Source organism: Dermacentor variabilis, chromosome 4 (assembly GCF_050947875.1).
Source record: "Dermacentor variabilis isolate Ectoservices chromosome 4, ASM5094787v1, whole genome shotgun sequence".
NCBI lineage: Eukaryota > Metazoa > Arthropoda > Arachnida > Ixodida > Ixodidae > Dermacentor > Dermacentor variabilis.
The window spans coordinates 73,129,218-73,151,487 of NC_134571.1; the positions used below are offsets into that span (position 1 = coordinate 73,129,218).

At 42.5% G+C, this 22,270-nt stretch overlaps 1 protein-coding gene across 2 annotated transcripts in view; it reads right to left on the reverse strand.

Annotated features, from left to right (window-relative positions):
* The window catches only part of LOC142579363 (oxysterol-binding protein-related protein 1-like), a 101,650-nt gene that overhangs the window by 60,027 nt on the left and 19,353 nt on the right, over positions 1-22,270 (reverse strand). For both annotated transcript variants that reach the window (XM_075689469.1, XM_075689468.1), the window contains exons 10-13: positions 21,593-21,694; positions 16,545-16,670; positions 13,168-13,380; positions 8,075-8,246 (exon numbers count right to left, since the gene is read on the reverse strand). In XM_075689469.1, coding sequence (XP_075545584.1) covers positions 8,075-8,246; positions 13,168-13,380; positions 16,545-16,670; positions 21,593-21,694 — 613 coding nt within the window. The remainder of the gene's footprint in view (positions 1-8,074; positions 8,247-13,167; positions 13,381-16,544; positions 16,671-21,592; positions 21,695-22,270) is intronic.

The window sequence follows — 22,270 nt, forward strand, 5'->3', positions numbered from 1 at the left end:
ATAACTATTGATGCTCCTGGCGTTGCTAAATAATTCGAGTTTTTAAAACATGATTCATCTCCGGGGTGTGATAAAATTAGTTCTAAATTCCTAAAAAGTAGTTGCGCTTGTAGTTCAATTATACTAACAAAACTTTTCCAGCAGGTGTTTGATTCATCAAGCCTCCCTAGCGACCTCAAAAACGGGAAGGTGGTCCACTTCAGAAATCCGGTAATAAGCACTTGCCTCAAAATTATCGCCCCCATTTCATTCACTAGCACATGCTGCAAATTACTAGAACATATAATTTTTTTAAAACATCGCCACCTTTAATGATGATAACTCTTCTTTTTCTTCTGCGCAACATGGTTTCCGCCAAACATATTCCTGCGAAACGCATTTACTGTCATTCACTGATAAATTACATTGCACTCTTGACAAGTCATCTTGCACCGAGTGCACCTTTTTAGACTTCTCGAAAGCTTTCGATAAGGTGTGCCATCAATTGTTGCTTTATAAATTGAGTCATCTTAATCTTGATCCACATTCTTTAGATGGATTCAATCTGTCCTTCTCAACCACTGGCAGTTTGTTTTCACTAATGGCACAACCTCACCGCTTACTAACGTGCTATCTGGTGTACCACAAGGATCGGTCCTCAAACCACTTCTATTTTTAATTTATATTAATGACCTTCCATCCACCCTATCTTCTGCCAGCCACCTTTTTGCTGACGACTGTGCAATTTTCCGAGAAATACGTAACATCAACGACATTAATACTCTCCAGAACGATCTTAATTTGTTCAAAACATGGAAAATAGAATTAACTATTAACAAATTTATGTTCATGCGCGTTTCTTGCTGCTCTAACACTTCGCCTTCTTGTCTTAATAGCATTCCTCTTGATTCCGTTGCATCCTATAAATATCTAGCCGTACATATATCATGAAAATTAACATGGAATGCTCACACTGAATACGTTACCAATAACGCTAATCGCATGTTAGGGTATTTACGCCGCAACTTTTCTGCTGCTCCATCGTCCTTAAAACTCTTATTTTATAAATCACTAATACGACCTAAACTTGAATATGCATCATCTATATGGGAACTTGGGCATGATAATCTCGTATCTTCTCTCGAACTTATACAAAATAACTTCGTTCGCTTAATCTTCTCAAATTACAACCGTACCGCAAGTATCACAGCCATGAAAACTAACCTTTCACTCCCGCCTTTAGAATCTTGCTGGAAAACCAGTCGCCTCACTCTATTCCACAAGGTATATCATCATGTCACGCTACACGGCAATTTTGTTTCACCACTGGAATACATCTCCCATCGCATTGACCATCGGCACAAGGTTGGCATAAAAAAATGCAATAGTACTAAAGCTGTTCAGTCCTACCTTCCCCAGACATCTGTCGAATGGAACCGCCTCCCTCACGATATTGCAGCCATTGAAGATAAAGATTTCGCGATGCACTAACAACCTTTGTTTATTTTGGAGAATGTTGAAATTATGTTCTAACAAAATTCACTGTATTGTATTGATTGCCTTTGTAACCTATATTACCCACTCCCTTCTGTAATGACTTTGGCCCTGAGGGTACAATAAATAAATAAATAAAATAAATAAATAGTGGTAGTCGCATTACGACAAAGGAGGAAAAAAAAAAGTCTTCCTTGCCCTAACTTCTTTAGGTATCTGCATAACCCTAGTTCCAAATGCGTAGCATAGTACTGTCCTTTTCGTAAACTTGGGGGAACTGTTAGACTACCGTATTTACTTGGATAATGATTGCACTTTTTTGTTTAAAAAATTTACGCAAATTCAGGGGTGCAATCATTGTGTGGGTTAAATTTTCCGCAAAAAGAATGAAAATTTGTTTTTTCATCCTGCACTTGCTGCAGGATGACAACAGGTCAACAAACAGGCGGCTGCTGCTGTAACAGTGCGGGATGCCAAAACAAAAATGGCGGCCGGCGGAGCAAGCCAAACGCGCCGAACGAATTTTTTTCTTTTCGTGAGTATATTACATGCATTGAAACAGCTTCTTCCGTATCGGTAATGAATGACATCGTTAATATCGGCAAGTTTGCGGCTATAACGTAGCCATGTCCTCTTTGAGGGGACAGAAACAGAGATGGGTGCACTTAGCTGCCAGTGACATAGAAACACATGGCTGGCATGCTGCGGAAACTGCGGCATTTGTCCTTGCTACTATCCTAATACAGCACGTTTCCGCTAAGAATGGGCGAATATCTTAGCTGTGTTACAAGCGTTGGCGAATGAATAGGGTACACTTCTAACGTATCAGTGTAAACGTGGCTACTATCGTTGCTGCTCGCGATTTGTTGCATGCCCACGAGTACAGACGAGAGGAATTAGAAGGCGCCTTTTTTGTTGTTGTTGTTGTTGACCACAACCATTATAAAGCCTATAAATAATAAAGCCAAGGCAAGTTTGGTTGTAGCTTTGTTTTTTTTTTCATGGAACTGTGGAAAGTGATGAAAGGAATGAAATGGGGCATCTGCTTAAAGGGCCCCTAACCAGGTCTGGCCATCTCGAGCTGACAAGTACAGAGCACACAATGTGCGCTATAGAATGTTAGCGCTAACACTAACGATCGTATTTGTAATGAATTACATCACTACGCACCGCAGAAAGGTCTGAAATTTCAATCCAAACATCGTTTTCCCTTTCCCTCCCGGTGACTGCGCTCCAAGCCGGATGGTGACATACTCATGTCCCTACACCTACGCACTCGTGTCCGCAGTGTGACGTCGCTAGTGGTTACATGTGACTTCGAGAATTATTTAAGGCAACACCTGTTATTTGTGTGATCTGTTGCTTTAACTGACGAATTGAAGTTCAGAGAAATAATAAAATGCACAAACAGAATGTCTGCGTGTTTTTTGTTTTACTTTGCACTGAAGCAAGAGAGATGTACGTCCGCTTCATCTGCTTGTTCCCACGGTCGTGCAGTCACGTGTGCACATACCGAAACTATGCCGTTTTCTACTGTGTTCCAGCACGTGATCATGCTCTGCGATCCGCTTGTCCTGCCTCAGTATTCGTGTAGCACTGAATTATACCTCTAGTTATGTGTCCTTGTGCACAGCGTGCAAAATTGTGCGCTGCGCGAACAAGACAACAGCCCACATGCGGCGCTGTTAGCGGAAGTGCGAAGCGCAAAAAAGAAAGAAAGAAAAGAAAGAGAAAAAGAAGGTGGGGCCTGTGACATATGCATCACGCGATCCTTGAGGTCTAGTATGGAAGAATGCAGGGAAGGAATTTCGCTTGCGGAGGCTAGACAGGGCAAGTGGAGAGAGCGTCTTGCTTGGCAGTGAAGCCCACCTGCTGAAATCGTGTTCGCGGCACTGAAATATTTTTATTTCAGCTATTAATGAGCCAATTTGAAAAATAATTTTTCCACAGAACACTCCCTAGAGAACATGTAACAACTCGCAGCGTATGTCCAAAATTTGCTGTGGGGTCTGGTGAAGGGCCCTTTAAGAATGTTTGGTGCGTGCAGACTGCTTGGTATGCCTCAAAGAGTCGTTCAAATGGCGTTCTAGAGATGGTAAGCGTGATCATCATTAGCTAGACTTGGCACACGACATACCGCTGCGGCAAGTTTGGGGTGTGATCATTACACAGGAAAGAAGAAAAAAATCGAATTTTGACGAAAAAATTCAGGGGTGCAATAATTAAGCGAGTGCAATCATTACGCAAATAAACACCGGATTATTTCTGAAAAAGAAAAATGGTACATTCGTGATAAAAAGAACAAAAAAAATTAAAACTGAGAAGTTTTTTTTATTGAGATTTCGACTTTTATAGACAGCACAGCTATAACTAATACCACATGGAGAATTTAAAAAGCACAACCATGTTTATGACTCCTCTTATTGCTATTCTTCTGGACTGCCTTTCAAGGTCTCCCCCCACCTTAATCACTGTCCTCCTTGGTACAGACATGGACAGCAGAGTTGGCACCACTTGAAGCTGCCTGAAGAAGTCACCCAACACTGTGTAGCTATTTAACAGGTAAATGAACAAACGATATATGCACGGGACTCTTACAACAAGCAGCAAATGTAGCTGATGTGATGCAGCAGACGCAGCCTTCCACACTTAGCTGCTTGGCTCGACCCGATTTGTAGTTTGGGTGTAGTCGGAGCCTACTGGATCAATAAAGCATCACTCGTTTCAGTTTTGAGGAGGCGCCGGCAACATGGCTGATGACCATACCAGCAACATATTAAAATGAACATACTATTGCCATTACTTCGAATTCAGGCCGAATTGGCAAGCGGTCAACGTAGATTTCGAATATTAAATGGTGTGGTGTAAGGTGTCCAAAATTTCAAAAATTTTCACCAAAACCGTGGTGCATCGAAGGCATGCATTGGTGGTCAGAAGTACATAGCTAGGATGTCTAGCACAGTTGATAATTTTCTTTTAGATTTCTTTAAAGTTATACATGGTACACTTGATATTTTTTATAATTATATATGCCAAAGACACAATGCATAATGTGACAATGTTGCGGTAATAGTGACAAGGGAATTCTAATACATAGGTGTCCTTGATTCCTTTGCTGGGACCAGGATTCAGCAATGTTATACAGTAGACTTCCATTATTTAAACACAGGTTAATTCAATTTTCAGTTACCTTCTGACAGAAAGTCCCGGCTGGCTTTCATTATTTTAACCCTGAAATTAGCATTCTGGTTGGTCATCACAAACTCGCCTGACCCCAACGGCAACCACAGGGGTGACTTCAATAACTGCAGCATCCTGCTTGGCAGTGCTTAGAGCACAGTGAATGTGTCAAGCGCACGCCATCTTGTCAAAAATGGCTATTTTGGCCTGCCCCAGGAAGATTTTAAAGTGAGAACAATAGCTCACAATCAATTATTACAATATTCAACTAATTCTAATGCGGGATTTTTTTTTTTTTTTCAGGAAAAGTTGTCCGGAAATTGCTTGGGTGAACCAATCTGACACGAAACCAAAAGTGCGTTCAAGGCATTCGCAAAAGCTAATGTCAGAGCCAGCCTAGCCAGCATCATTGCCATCACAGGATGGTGACCATGGATGGTGAAAGTTCTCGCATAGCATGACAATGATTATGAGCCACTTCCAGTCCAATCATACAAGCGCTTTCAAATGATAAGTTATTGCACACATTAACACAGTGGCAATAAGTCACATCAAATGTTCTTGGCGTCTGGAGAATTATAAGTGTCGCAGGACGAACTACCGAACTGGGTGGTCTAGGCATGGGCCACCATCTCGTTTGGGTTTGTTGTGGAGTTTTATTACAAATGCAGAATATCGAACGCGCTGTGGACCTTATGGAGGACAGCTTGTTGTGGTTCTTCATAGACAACACTCCAAGAGTGATGATGATGGACATTAAGCAAATAAATTTCCATACTGTGAAGGTAAAATTAACTGATTTTCTCTTTTCTTTTATTACCAGAATCAGATAAATACTATGTTTTTCTTGTTAAAAAATCAGGTGCGCGTTTAATTTTTACTTTGTTAAGGAGTGTCACGAGCTGAAGTAGAAGAAGACAAAGTATATATACTAGCACAAAGTGGAAAATACAGAAAAGTAGCGTAGACAGCACGGCATTTACCCTAAAAAGAAGAGAAGAAGACAGCGTGCCTCCCGAGGGAAAAAGAAGATGGACGACAAGAAAGAAGAGGAGGAAGGCGGACATGGCCTGGAAGGAGCGAGGTGTCGAGTGGTGGTATACCACTAGAAGAAGCGAGATAGGTGCCTAAGGACACTGCAGAAAGGCAGTGAACCGGTGGCGTGGGCGCCGAAGACCCGAGCAGGAGGAGGACACCAGTGGCATTGCACCAGTCTGGCTTGATCCTCCATGCCTCGCAGCTGTGCCCGTAGTCTCCGGCAAAGGCTCGGTCCAAGGCCAACGGCCCCGTCCTACGCTACGGTGACAATCTTGCCCTCACCGGCGGCAATGCTCAACAAGCCAGGTCTACCCTATGGAGACAAACCCTCAGCAGAGATGCCAGTAGTCCACCGGGATATATGAAAGGACTACACCAAAGCAGACATAAGCACCCCATCACACTTTACTTATTGGGACACTTAGCGAGAAATGAGAACAGGATGGTTGAACTAGTGAAATATATTCGAGGGAAGGGGAGAGACCAAACTCAAAGTGTAACCAGCTATCCGGGTTTATGCAGATTTGATGCGGACTTGTGTATTGCGAGGTAGTGTTATAAATGTGCTTTGTGTGTCTTTGTCTGTATTCTTTACGTTAGTTTTCTAGTTTAAATCCATAAAAGTGTTTGAACTACTGCATAGACTGCTTACAATGCAAATCACTAGATTTATAAATTTCCACATTATAAGCAGTACTGCACCGTAACCCAAACAACATTTTGCAAAGTCTGCATGCTCGAGAAATGTAGACCAAGTAGCCGCATTTGTCTGGAAATTGAAGTCTATGACCGGGATGTGCCCTCATTTTCATTGACGAGGTGATTCCTCCATTTTCCAAGTGCCATACAGCCACTGCGAAGCATTTCATTGACTACGGACCAAATCACAACGCTGGCTACCGACTCCCAACGAGACGACGCTGGTTAGGCCTAGCCGGCAGGAGTGTTGAGCAGCATGCTGCTGTGGGAAGCTTGCGCTTGATAAATGTTTGTACCCATAGATGAATACACATTGATCTGACAGGAGATATGCGCACAGGCTGCGCTGATTGCAGCGCACATGAAGCAGGGTTCACAGGTGATTCACCAGCAACTACTATGAATGCGTATAGCAAATGTTTTTATGTGCGCATACTGGTATAAGAATGGTGAAAGGTTGTGCGAGGACAAAATTCCGAACAGATGCAGTAGTCGATCACAGTTTAAACTGACAACGTTGTGAAGTCAAGCTCGCATGCACGATATCTGCACTTTGTGACGACGCGCACATGCAATGCGACAGGTGAACGCAGGACGTACTCATGGCCTAAACCGATTTTTCCCCTGTGCTGGAATTGTAAAAAATATCAAATTAACTTTACCATCGAAATAAATTTTTACAGCCTGTACGATAATTCAGATGTTCAAACTTCATCTGCTTTCCGCACACAAACTGGAGCCAAAGAGTGCCAATCTGCAAGCGTTTGGAGCAAACTGCGCGCCACTGACCAGTGGCTAGAGCAAAAGGTTCTATCACCTAAGCAGCCCCTGCAAGCCTGCTGAGCCAGCACACTGCTGCCGTGTATTTTCCCCTCTTCGTTCCTTCTAGGTTCACTCGCTCTGCATCTCCCCCTTCTCCTTTGCATCGCCCTCCTCGCTCTCCCATCTGCTGGCGCACCTCGTTGAGAAGCGCGCTCACTGCCTCACTTGTGTGCGGGATTTCCCAGCAACCCCACTATAACCAGCATTTCATCTCACACAGCTGCACTATAAATGGTGTGCATATGTAAATTGAATTCTATGGGAAGATAAACAAGAGTCAGAAGAGACCACATTATATCTAGTCCTGCGCTGTAAGCAGTTATGTTATAAGTGGCCTGAGCTGTACTTGAAGCCATGTGTTAGAATTGGGGCAAAAACTGACAAATTAGTCAGCGGTGTGTTTTGTTGTTCTTCCTGCCTCTTTTTAAATTTGATCCGCTAAATAATTTGACCAATTTCGTCAGTCCCATCAGGGTCGAACTAACGAAAGTCAGAGATTGTACCTAGGAAAATGCACGAACGAGGAAGGTATCAGTGGTGGTCTACTGTACCCTTTTGTTGTTTTTCACCTTCAGACTTCCAACAGTAGGGTCGAAGACAGATAGGCAAGACTTTTTTTACAAACAATTTATTTTTCATAAAGCTTGACACAACATTTCAACCTTTTTAAAACTGTAGAACGAGACCAAATGTGTAAACTTCACGAAAAATGCAGAAGTGCTGGTAGGTTTGTATACCAATGCTGAAAAACAAGCCAAACCTGACAGTAGACATGAGCAGCACTTACTGACAACTTTACAGTGCAGTGACAACCTTACCATGCCAAGTTGGGTGCACACGCATAGGAGACTCTCCCACTCACCCCCTTCGAAGGCATCGAAGAATTCCTCTTCAGATTCGTTTTCCGGGATGTGGTTGAGGCGTGGATTGCTTAGAGTGCACTCCAACTGGTGGTGCTCTCTTGCAAGGACGCTGAGGCTTTCCTGCAGGACCCGTGATCGCTCTCGTTCTCGTGCCAGCTCAGCTGCCCTGGACTGCATGCAGAAGAGAAGCAACAGAACTCGAGCTATACATTCTTCGTTAACACAAGCACACTAACTAACTGCAAGGTTTTTGCAGTTGTATGCAGTGTGGTTTTCGTAGTTCCTCCCATCCACCTCATACTTCACGCTGCTTGCACGACCATCGTAGTTTCAAGTGCGTTTTTGGGCACACGAAAGCGTTTAATTCTTCAGCCCTCCCAAACTTCAGTGAACTGTCGAACAATCTACCTGACAATATTAAGGTAAAAGCCTTATATGCCCCATGAAGCGGAAAATGCAGCGAGCATCTGGCGTTAAGCAGAAGCTTCAGCTCAGGACCAACTTCGATGCTGCCTACTCAAATAGTACATGTTAAACGCAGGAACGCTTTTCTGAGATAACTGGGCCGATTTTAAAGAAATTTGTTGCATTTGCAAGAGAACATTAAATTCTAGTGACTTTTGGAAGCGGAATTTCGATTTAGGCCTGAAATATTTAGAAGGAATTTTCAAAAATTGGTAAGCTTAAAAAAGTAGAAGAAGTAAGTTTACAAATTCGTAGCTCTGCACCTAGAATAGGTATCACAGTTCTGTAAACTGCATCCATTAGAGCATCAAAGCAGACAAATTTTATGTCAGGTTTTGTATTACACGAATTTGTTACATTGTCTACAAGGGTTTTACAAAATTCCTATTCATATATTAGTGATAAATTTGAGAGCCATGTGCAATACATCAATTTTGTCCACTCTAGATGTGCTATTATGTACTTTATGCAATTTACAGAATTATCGTTTTTCATTGCCGATCTACAGAGTTGTAAACTTCATAGTTTTGTTTTCTGAGAACTTGCGATATTTAACAATTTTTATTAAAAGATTGATGGCCTAAATAAAAGATTTGCTACCAACAGTCACTAGATTTTAACTTTTTCTTTTAACTGCAACAAACACTTCATGCAGTAGTTGTCAAGAAAAACTATTTCTCCTTTCCCATGTATTTAGATAGGTGCCCCCAAGCTAAAGCTTCCTCTTAACATCTGATGGCAAGAAAACCCATGACCAAGTGATGACGTCACCTTCCCAGCGCTAGACCTGCTGCAGCTTGCACTGCGAAATCACACAATGAACAGACAAAGCGTCAGACAGACGTTGTGGCTCACTCGCAAAATTGGATTAAGGTGGATTAAAGTAGATTAAAGTTGGTACAAATTAAAGCAAGACAAGGTGGATTAAAGTGGATTTGCTTCATGGATTAAATGGACTTGCTTCATAATAAGCTCAAATGCATAGAATTATGGTGTAACGAATGGCTGATGACATTAAATACTAGAAAAACCTCACTACTTTCTTTCCATCATAGACAGCATCACCAACCAGGGAGATACACCATAGTATACCATAGTATACGGTTCCGAAATATCATCTGTTGAATCATATAAATACCTCGACATCACCTTTTCAGCTACCCTAACTTGATCCCATCATGTCTTTAACATAACCACTGACACGAATCAAGATGTCAGTTTTTTATGCCGGAACCTAAGACTCGCTCCCTTATCAGTAAGAGTACTAGCAGAGCTGATAGTTGGGTGAGATAGTTGGGCTTGTGTATCCCCCTTCACTGTGTCCTTGTCAATTGTGCGTGCAAAATATTTCACTATGAAGAATAGTAGCTCACATTGCATAAGTATGTCTGTCATAAGTTCGATTATGCATGCTCTGTCTGGGATCCTTATCAACATAACCTACCTAATACACTTGAATCAGTTCAAAACTGTGCAGCCTTGTTTATTCATTCTGAATATTCTTATCATGCAAGTGTTTCTGAACTAAAAAGCCGTGCCGGTCTTGCTAATCTAGAATCTCGACGTCATATTTTCAGACTGTCTTTATCACAAATTCTATCATTCGCCACTTCAAATTTCAGCTATATTACTAGCTCATCGCCAGTCCAGCTGCATTAACCACAAAAAAGCCGTTTAAACCCCCCCCCCCGCATGGACAGCTTCCCATCTACGCTCATTCTTTTTTTTTAAACTGCAAGGGACTGGAACGGTCTGCCTGCATACGCTACGCACCACTACGACGCACATCAATTCACACCTGTTCTCGAATTGCTGTTTTGCTAAACTTGGCCCATTCCTCATGTAACACCCCTTCTCTGGTGCCTTTGAGGTGTAATAAATAAATTAAGGTTGGCACAAATTAGAGCAAGGTGGATTAAGGTGGAGCTTTAATTTAAAGTGATAACAGACAAGTGCTAACGCTTTTGCATTAAAATCATGTAAGGATACTTAAGTGACTGAATCATCGTGACAGACGGAACGGTACTTGCCAAGCGCGTCTTCAAGGTGTCGTGTCTCTCCGAGAACGATGCCAATCCGAAGTCACAATATACCGGCCTTCCCATGCATACCCCAGCGCAGCAGCGCCAGATTTCCCTCTAGGTAATGTAGTGAGAAACTCTATGCATCGTACCATATCGTATTTACTCGCATAATGATAGCACTTTTTTGTCAGAAAAACTGATGCAAATTCAGTGGTGCGATCATTACGCGGGGTAAATTTCCCACGAAAAAAAAATTTATTGTGTCCCGCGTTTGCTATGGGATGCGGGTGCGGGACACCAAAACAAAAATGGTGGCCGGCAGCGCAAGCCGAATGCGATTTTTTTTTTCTTCTCGTGAGTACATTACGTGCATTGAAACAGTTTCTTCCGTATCAGTGATGAATAATATCGTTAATATCGGCAAGTTTGCGGCAATAACGTAGCCATGTCCACTTTGAGAGGACAGATACAGATGGGCGCACTTAGCTGCCAGTGACAGAAACGCATGGCCGGCGTGCTGCGGAAAGTGCGGCATCTGTCTTCACTACTATCCTAACACTGCACGTTTCCGCTTAGGGTGGGTGCATATCTTAGCTGTGTTACAAGCGTCGGCGTATAAATAGGGTACACTTTTAACGTATCAGTGTAAACATGGCTACTATCATTGCCGTGCACAATTTGTCGCGTGCTCATGAGTGCAGATGAAAATAATCGAAAGGGCCTTTTTTGTTTTTGTTGACCACAACCATTATAAAGCCTACCCATAATAATGGCAAGTTTGGTTGTACCTCTTTTTGTCATGGACGTGCGGAAAGTGATGAAAGTAATGAAATGAGGCATCTACTTAAGAATGTTTGGTGCGTGCAGACAAGTCGTTCGCGTAGCATTCGACAGATGGTAAGCGCAATCATTATTAGCTAGACTTGGCACACAACATATCGCTGCGGCAAGTTCGGGGTGCGATCATTACACGGGAAATAAAAAAAGTTGAATTTTGACGACAAAATTCAGGGGTGCGATCATTACGCGAGTGCGATCATTATGCAAGTAAATACGGTACTTACATGACAGTAAGCTCAGCTACCTTTTTTTAACTTGTAAATGGCGGGAAGGCTTGATTTACAAACAAAACCAAAGCATGGTATTGCTATTCAATAAAGGCGAGACGAATGAGAAATGAGGGATGCTGCGGCGTGGTTACAATTTTGTTTGCTCTACAGCTCTACCTTAGCATTAGTTTATTCTATGTGTTTGTTAAAAACATTTATCACATTTTTTTAGACATTTACAATGGACCCAGTACTCACGCGAGTGTTGATAGTTGATGGAAGGATCGCTGTTCCAATCGCGGTGGCACTGACACTCTGAATGGCAGCACTTCCGGGGAGTTTTGATGGTTGACAGAAGAGTCGACACCACTCACGCTCACTCTTAGGCTCTTTGTTTGACACATTTAACCTGACTGCTAGCCATGTTTTATTGTTGTGCTTCCGTCAATTGTCATGAATGCTCCATGTCTGATAAGTCTTTGGTGCTCGTTCACAGCAACGTTAGGAGGGCTGCCATTCTTTACGCTGAAGAAACAAATAAGTGCGAGGCGGGCTGCAAGTCTGACGTTTGTACTCTTCAGTACTACCAGTGGCTGGTAGTGGAAGGCCACAAACTTACACTAACAGTGCGTGTGAAAAGAGCCTCCCTGACGGAAGTGTGCAGTTGAGTGCTTTCTGCATGGGCGGCTGTCCCACATGATGTCATGGTGCGACCGTTAGTGAAGTGCGAGCTTTCACTGGACAACAACCTGCTGTAGGACTGCAGCAGTGATGACAACAGCAGCGCTGGCGAGGAGGTTGGCAAAAGTTGGGACGAGTGGTCCAGCAACTAATAAACTTTTTTTGTTGTAGAATCCGCCCAAGGGCCCACCCCCTTGTTTCTCTCCCCCAACACGCCATTTAGAGGGGTTGACTTACTTGACTTACACAATCACGTGAACTTGGTACTTTGTGACATAAATGTCTAAGAAGGGGAAGGGAAGGTTTCAACCCAAAATTTAAAAAAATCTTTATTTGAGTTATGGTGCTCAGAACTGGCAGATACTATACAGAATTTTATGTGTTTATAATGAATACGAGCACTACTTTTGTTGATCTCATTTGGTTCTAATTTTATGTGGTTCAGGTTTTATGCACGCTTACCTAATTTTCAAATATATTTTTTCCGAAATGTCAGTACTGCAGATTTTATTAGACAAGGTATCAGCGGTTTCTGCATGATTCAAGAGATGCAATAAGACCAACCTTCTTGCTCTTGTCTACCCTAGAACAAAAGTTGCAAAAATTCAAAGAATACATTTAAAATATTGAAGAAAGAAACAACAGGAGTGTTCCCTCCCTTATGTTATCAAAGAAATGCATGATGCATACCTATATCTTTCATATGTAACACACTATTTTTTGGTCGCCATTGCGGGAACTGAGAGACGTCTGTCCAGACTTCATAGCCTTGCCTGCTATGTATGAAACAAAGTACTACAGTACTTTGTAACCAGTGTCATGGAAAGAAGCCACCAGCGGGAAGAGAGGAGCATTAGAATGAATGGCGCTCACCTCTTCCTGCTGCTTGAGCAGCAACGTGCACTTGGAAAGGCTGCTGGCCACAGACCGGGACAGCAGCAGCAGCTCGTGCCACTGGGACAGCAGCTCCTGGCAGGGGCCAATGATGCCCAGGCGGTGGGCATCCATCAGGGGAACCAGGTTGGCATGCAGTGAGCCCGCCCTATCCACGCCCCGCTCCAGAAGCTGCTGCTGGGCCTGTGCTGTCTGACAGGAAGAGGCAGACATGGCGGAAAAGGAGTATCATAGCAGCACCTCAAGTTCACAAATGGCCAATGCTGAAAGCTGGGCTAGCTGGTTACCAGCACTATGAAATATGGCTTGAGCACTAGGGAAAACGGAGACAAGAATGTTCTGTGCAGTTCGTGTTCCCTAGCGCTGTAACTTTGTTTTTATAATTTACTAATGATGCTAAATTTATGCAGTTGTGAAGAAAATAAACTTCATTGAAAAGAATGGTCTGGCAGTTTTGGTTGTGATGGCCTTAGGTGGTGGCTCGATGTCCTTGGACTCGGGTGGCCTCTTTGTCTTGTTGGATGGCCCAGAGCTGGTCTTCCAGCTCTGAACTTTTGAGCGCCGCCTCCTTTGAGATGCCATTGTGAATGATTTTTATTGAAGCACCTGTCAACTCTTTAGGCAGTTATACACAAACACACTGCATAAAACGTATGGGCAAAAGAATGCCAACACCTCGAGCAACCATAACTCGGCACACTCACTCATGAGTATGTTTGCTCATACTAACTCGTGGTACGTGCTGGCTGCATCTGCAAAACTGAACAGGTGCTGCATGGTGCTCAAACTTTTGGTTGTCGTTAGGGTTGCCACCTTTTCAGCGGTGTTCCGAAGCAGAGTTGCAAACTGACCTTGGTTCTAGTAACTCTGGCTGCGATGGCATGCACTGAAAGGCACGCACACTGGTGCTGAATTAGAGGAGAACTGGAAAAACAGCAACTGGGGTGCCGATATGGGGTCAAACTGGCAGCCAGAACAGTGAGAATAAAAAAAACCAAGAAGGGGGTCGAAGCCCATTCACCCCCCCAAACTCAGTTCCTCCTTTCCTCACCGAGTAGAAATTCAGATAGAGTGACAAGGATAAAAGAGAAGCTGAATGTGAAAACACGAGGGCTAGTGGTGATTTGAAGGGTGAGGGGGGGTTATGGGTGTGATGCCCCCTCTCAAGTAGATGCACAAAATGTCTTTGCCGTCACACCAAGACCAAATAGACAGAAGCGCATGTGTGAATGTGGAAAAAGCCACTACATTTGTGGTTAATCAAAGAAAGAAAGAATTCTGCTGGCCACACTGGTGATGGAAGACACCTGATTATTGGCCAGCAAGGGGGAGTTGCAATGAAGAAGGAACAGAATAGGAGAAAGCACAGAGTGCGGAGCAAAAAAGTGCCTATTTCCAATAATGACTGTACTTATAATAGTGAACATTATGAAATTTTACTCAGACATTTCGCATCCCTTGCCGAGGACGCACTGGCCAGTGGGGATGAATAGAGCGAGCAGACAATTAAGAGAGTCCATTTCAAGAGAGGCAAGGTGGCGGGCCAATGTATCTAGTAAGATTCTAGAAATTTTGGGGGGGCCTTAGCTTCATTCATGGCCAGTGCTGAGGGATTTTCGAAGTGAACACACAAGTTCATCTGCGTCGCTGCTCCTCCAAGGTATGCATGCCTATGATAGGCACATATCAATCATCGGAGCAGAGAGAGAGTAAAACTTTATTGAATGGAAATTGATAAGGATGCAAAAAGCTCTCTGAAGCAATGCACGTAAATGAACACAAGAATGAAGGTGGCGCAAAATTAGGGACATCAGAAGAGCACCTCATCACTGCCCATTCCCTCGACACCAGATGGCCGTGGCCAGTGGCCTTACAGTTCACCTACCTTATCAGTATATGTGCTGTTTGCTGCTGAGAGCCGATCCTAACAAAACACCTCCGCAGTCTTCAGAACATATGGGTGTCAGCAGACAGAACACGTTCAAATCTCTTGGAGCTGCTAGCCGTTACTTTACTGAATACTTTGAATGCCATAATTTTGACATAGGCTTAACACAGGAAACAGCTCTGCTTCAGATTGTCTGCTTCAGATTCCAGAGTGTGATCGAACAACGATATGTGTCGGGTGATGAATACAATGCCATGATTGCAAGTTCGTTCCAAACATCTCTTCAAGCAAGCTGGCCAGCAGGTCACCGAAAGTGAGTGAAACTTGCATCATATGATACTATTGAAGTGCTGGTGCAAAGCTTCGTTCCTGAATTTAAAATGTAGAAGAATATGGCACGGGCACAACGCAGGGAGAGTGAGTAATATGCGATTTGCAAAACAGTATGCGCCTTCTTACATATGTAGTTGAACCACTCCCTCACTAGCAGATCTGGTTGGAAAACAAAGCTTATCTCCACTGTTACTCGGGCTACAACAGGTCTCCTTTTGCTCTTTGCCTTTCTTTCCATTTCTATGAACATTTCTTGTTCTCGTGGTTACCTAGCTGCCAAGAGGGAGTATACTGTTGCCATTTAACAGCCTTTCCTATCACTGAAACCTAGAAGACTGAGTAGTGGGGTTTGGCGTGGTAAAGGTGAAGCTGTTCAATGGTAGCATATTTTTCTGAGCGTCTGTGTACGAGCATACTGTGGTTGCAAAATACATCTCTTGCATATATGTAGAATATATCTGCAAATGGTGGGCCACTATGGGTTACATTGTTCACTATGGGTTTGTAAGCGATGCTGCTTGTATAGATGCTTGGAAAAACAAGAAGCACTAAATATGGAACTGAACAAGAAGACACAAGATTGCATGCTGTTTTGTTTTTGTTTGGTCCCGTGTTAAGTGCTGTTCATTTTTCCATGTCGCATACCAACTAGCTCATCAACATATGTTATATAAATGCATCAAGTTGTAAACGAAATAGTATGGCCCTTTTTTTTAAATATAATTTTTTTTAATTACCATAAACATGATAGCATAACTTGAGATGTGGCTGCACACCAGAACAATGAAAAGCTTTTGTCAGAAATTAAGCGAAGTGTTGTTTTGGCAACAAAAAAATGCACATCCTCGTTAATAAAGCATGCTTTTTCGGGGAGTGCTAGGAGTTTGTGTATTTGTGTGGTGTGCAACCTCTCTTTCTGGGTCTTTCTCATATATATATATAGAGAGAAAGGAGTGAGGGGAGGGGGTAGTGGCCGTCAGAGAGCACCCCCAAAATAAATTTCTGGCTACCCCACTGTATCCAGTCTTACAATGCCATACTAGACAAGGTAGTGGCTATTTGTAAATAAAAATAAAAGTACCGTCTTTTTTTTAATTCTTTACAGAAAGGTGGTCTTTTGTGCCACAAAACTTACCGACAGAACATCTTCGATAGAGCCCAGGGGCACTAGTTCATCCTCCTCGCTATCCGAGGCTCGCATGCCCTGATGCGTGTAGTGCCGGCTGAACTCAATGTGTTCCTTGAGCTTGGCCACCCACTTCTGCAGGGAACATAGGCAAAGTGCCAATATGAACTGCCATCAGAAGGTCACTGAAGGCAAGCTCTAAACCAGGATAGAGTAATAAATGTGTCAGCCTTATCTTTAGGAACTCTGTCACAGAAGACATGGCAAAGCAATGCTAGATACTTCATATTCCAAAATCAGTGTATAACGCGCACCCTTTCCTGTACTGTTTAGTACAGGAACAGTCTGTACTGTTTTAGGACTTTCGTTTCTTTCATTTTCGGATCTTTTTTTGCTGGCAATCTGTACTTTTCGTTGTTGTTTTTCTTTGTTGTTCCCACTCCTGTAAGAGCCTGTAAAGGCTTACAGTATTAATAAAATAAAAATAAAAAAATAAAATAAAATAAGAGATGCCACCATGAAGGGCTTCAAATTAATTCTGTTCTCCATTTGTTTAATAAAAAAGTATTAAAGAAAGGAACTGAATCAGTCTGTAATGGCATTAATTACTAAAATGATAGCCTAGTAATAGAAAGGTAGAAAGCCCGAGTTTCCTAATTTTGTGCCTGAGCTGTGTCACAAGCAGTACCACTGTGACGTCACAAATTTTACAATACTTTCATGTATATGGGTCATTTTAGGGCAGGGAGAGCCAATGAAAAGTACCAGGGAGAACCTTCATTTACTTTCGATTGCAATCTGGTTATATATGACCATTTAACTACCATTGGCCATTGTCCTCGAAAGCCTTCTAACCTATGTAACTTGCTTCACAAGATTTATTATAAAACATATGCTAAACTCAATGTGGAGCAGGGACCTCAGTCAGGCTGTTAACGCCTTTAGTTTCCGAGTCCTCGTTATTGCAAGAAAAATGAATAGACTTCAATGAAATCAAGGGAAACTGGTACAGTCTTTTTTTTTTTTTTCAGTGGCTTTCATTGTTGCATCCCCTCTTATACACTAATCTTCTGCTCAAGGTGAGACAGATCTGTTTGGCTGGCCCGCCAACAGCATAACATACCAATCCAGCTAATTTAGCATTTCTTTTCAGTGTGCCTTTATAATTTACCTAGATTTACATGGCTGCCTTCGCACAATGACCCTGTTGCTACTGTGGTTACTGAAGCTTCCTTTACGACCCGCGACGTTTTTTGCTCAGCAGCACTCATGACATAAGAGAGACCAGTGTGGTTGGTTGGCGAGGGCAATGACTCACTAACCGAGGAAATGAACGCTGAACTTCCTGTCCTTTCACAACTACGCACCTAAAGCAAGTGACTAACATCAATGTCCATCCATGCAATCCGTGTATAGTAGTGTCACTGTGCCAAAACAGCAAATCGGGTATTAAGCAGACTCGTGTAGGTTACGGAAAACAAGTAACTAATCAGAATTACAATTACTACTTTCAAATATGTAATTGATTAGAGTTACCAGTTAGTCTGGTAGGAGAGTAATTTAGCAATTATGAAAAAGTAATCCATTACTTTAACATTACTTACCTCCCTATTTTTATTTACATTGCACAAATACAGTAACGAGCTCGCCTGGCTCTTTCAAAGTGTCCTCTGTAGACCTTCGTAAGTTGTTTATCTTCACTAAGACTTGCTTTTCAAAGTTATCTTCGGTAATCTTCCATGGTTTTTTTTTAAGACATCAGGAAGATACCTATAAAGAAAGGGGTCAGACAAGGAGACACAATCTCTCCACTGCATGCTTGGAAGAAGTATTCAAGCTATTAAACTGGGAAGGTTTAGGAGTAAGGATCGACAGCGAATACCTCAGAAGCCTTCGGGTTGCCGACGACATTGTTCTATTCAGCAACACTGCGGATGAGTTACAACAAATGATTGAGGACCTTAACAGGGAGAGTGTAAGAGTGGGGTTGAAGATTAATGTGCAGAAGAAAAAGGTAATGATAAATAGCCGGGCAAGAGAACAAGAGTTCAAAATTGCAAGTCAGCCTCTAGAGTCTGTGAAGGAGCACATTTGCCTTGGTCAACCAATCACAGAGAACCCTGACCGTGAGAAGGAAATTCATAGAAGAATAAAAATAGGTTGGATCGCATACGGCAGACATCGTGCGCTCCTAACTGAGAGCTTACTGTTATCATTGAAACGGAAGGTACACGATCAGCGCATTTTACCAGTGCTGACATATGGGGCCGAGATTTGGAGACTGACAAAGAAGCTTGAGAACAAGTTAAGGGCCATGCAAGAGCGATGGCAAGAAGAATGCTAGGCATAACTTTAAGAGACAGAAAGAGAGCAGTTTGGGTCAGAGAGAAAACAGGTATAGGCAATATTCTAATAGACATTAAGAGGAAAAGATGGTGCTGGGCAGGTCATGTAATGCACAGATTAGATAACCATTGGACCATTAGGGTGATAGAATGGGTACAAAGAGAAGGGAAGCACAGTAGAGGATGGTAGAAAGCTAGGTGGTGCGACGAAATTAGGAAATTTGAGGGTGCTAGTTGGAATCGGTTGGTGCAGAACAGGGGTAATTGGAGATCGCAGGGAGAGGCCTTCGTCCTGCAGTGGACATAAAATAGGCTGATGATGATGATAGTTCCACTGAAAACTTGCTTGAGAGAAGACTTTCTCGAAGAGAAAGGCTGTGTAGTAATGTATAAACACCTTGCTCACAAGATTGTAGTTACTTAGTGCCGCGATGCTGGGGTCTGGGTCCAGTGCTTCATTGTAGCTGGGCCTAGGGGAAGGTGCTCCTGATAGGGCAAGTGAAAAACTGCAAAGTTGTCTATGGGTTATTTCCTGACACCAACATTTGAAGTGGCCGTGGCTATCGAGCCATGGAAGCGATGTTCCAGCTTGTTGACTACTATTTCGTGAACTGGCATCTTTCACTCGTTAGCCATTTAGACTTATTAATTGTAATGGATTCCAGCAAACGTTCACATTCCTAGAAAAGGTGACCAAACCTGCAATTAGATTAAAATGAAGCTGCTCAGTATTCAGCCATAAAAATACTGTTCGCGTGCTACAATTGCAAGAATAGATATACGAGTGACATTTTAGACAGAAAGATACGAGTTTTACGGCCAAAAACTTGCGCCTATATCAGAGAAATCATTGAATGCACTAAGCTAAGGAGAATTGAGCTGAAGCTATTGCTGCCAATGAAGTACACTTAAAAGCCCTTCCAGGATAGAGAGAGAGGGGAATTCATTATAAGAGAAAAGCTCAAAGGTTCCATTTCCAAGAGAAGTGTGCAGGTCTGCCAGCCTGGCATGTTCAGGTTATCAAGGTGCAGCTGCAGGACAGTGATCGTCGCAAACAGGTAAACCACGTACACATTTTCATCCCTTCAAAATTTAAGCGCTCAAAGCTCTGTCGCCTGTTATAGCTTGTTTCATCAAAGACGTAACTGGTTATGGGCAATTAGTTACTGAAAAAGGTAAATGAATTACAGCAAGCTTTACCGAGCAAACAAGTAATCATTAAATTACAATATTACAAAGAGATGTAACTGATTACGAGTAATTAATTATGTGTAATTCGTTACATGCAAGCCTGGTATCAAGAGCACCAAACACAAGGTGCACTGAACAGAACATGGCAAATTAATAGCATCAATTTGGTAGTACAATGAAACTATTAGATAAAACGTTATAGTATAAATGCACTTTAATGTTTGACTGATTGATTTAGTAATCGATTAGATATGATGTCACAAAACTGTTTCATTCCAAAACAAAAAAAAAATTCTTGCTTGTTACTGGCTCTCTGCCCTCTCAGCAAGAAACAAGTGGCAAAATCTGTAATCGCTGAGTCTCATCTCAAGACGAGGTCAAACCCTTAGGCATGTTTTGTCGTAATTATTGAGATTGGCCATTTGTTTTCATGTTGCTAGGACTACAGACACAGCACCAAGGCGCAAAACTGGTCTGATTTCTAATTATTAGATAGCACTACAGCATTAGCACTGGTAATGCGCTGACAATGTGGAACGCAATAAAAGCCTAATTGATCACTGCATCATTAATTTGCTACCCTGCTCTAGCATGGTACATGATGACACTGGTGAGCAAACGCGAAGTAGCTGCCGAGCAGACGCTTTGGCGCAGGTGAACATTTGTAAGGGCATTTGCCTGCCTGTACTAAGGAGTCTGCAAGGTAACTGCCGGGAGAGCATACAGGTAAAGCGAAGCCCTGCTGTTTCATGCATGTAAACGCAGCTTATGGTTACGGCGTCAAAACATTTTTTACGCCAATCCACCAACCGTGGAGCATGTAACCGGATGGCAAGCAGACGCTGAGCAAATGACGCGGCGTGGATGAGCACACCTCGAGGGGCATTCAGCCATCCCATTGGCTAAGAATTCATGTAGGTTCCACAATGCTGCAGCCAGCATGTGAGATGGAGTATAATGGCGGCATAGTCATTTTCGCAAACAGCACACACAAGCCCAGCTTGCTTGTATTAGACATGAAAATTGTTATCTGTGGCTCATGTGATGAAATGCACCAGGGGACAAGTCGCATCACACACGGCTAGCACTTTAGTCTTCACATGAACAATGACTGGAGCCGCCATTAGTTGGGCAAATGTGCAGTGCGGAAAAGTGCACGTGCGAATTATCAAAAGTGTCTAGTGCTTATTACAAAGAAAGAGCACATGTCATCCTAAATATGCCAAGGCTCAAGTGAGAATGTTTTGAGGACTTTTCCTAAATCAAAAACGACCAAAACGCAAGAAAAACTTCTATATCCTCGATGTCACAGTCATGCATCAGTGCTGAAGTTTCAAAGCTAAAATCAAAACATGGAAAGTTTAAGCGTCATTCACTCTAGTAACCGATCATCCCTTTGTCACAAAATGAACATGAAAGAATATTTTACTGATCTAAACAGATTCCATGTTGGTCTTTAGCATCCTTTCAAGTATACGTTACTGCGTGTGCTATGTGAAGAGCCAACAAAATTATGGTTACCATGCGGTCCACCTTGTCATTTTCATCTGGAGGAACTGCCAATCTTTCAGGAGGATCCTCAGGAAAGAGTACTGCAAAGGCTGCCTCATCGACAGGATCACACTGCAAAATGAGATAAGGGAAGAAAAGCCTAAAGCCTCCCAAATGAAAACCATGGGACCATCTTAGAACTAACATCAACGCAATGGTTGCAAATAACTTCAAGTTTTAATGGAAAGTAACATGCTATTTTCATGATAGAACTTGTATTGTTTCTTTCCTGGTATTGGAAGCGGAGCCTGTAGATTACCTATAGATACATATTTAAATAAAGAAGCTATGATAAAAGCATGAAAGACGGCAATCAAACCACCTTTGGAGAAAAGACTGTGCATGCCGAAGCATACTGACTACAATATGAAAATCTACAAGATGGAGGTTAAATGGGCAGAGTAAACTTAGCAGTTGCACTGAAAGGTTAACCCTTGCACATTAACAATGTAGCCACCATCTGAAATTGGACCCAAATATCATGTGTTAATTGAAGGTTGTTGATGTGCAATGAGAGCCCCAAGGTGAAGGAAATTGTTGTGGAAGGCTCCCAAGTAAAGAATCTCAGAAGTGCTTCTTGTTCTATTTAGGGCAGCGTAACTCGTTTGGCTGTGCAAGTCATAAGCATCTATTAAATTTGACAAAAAT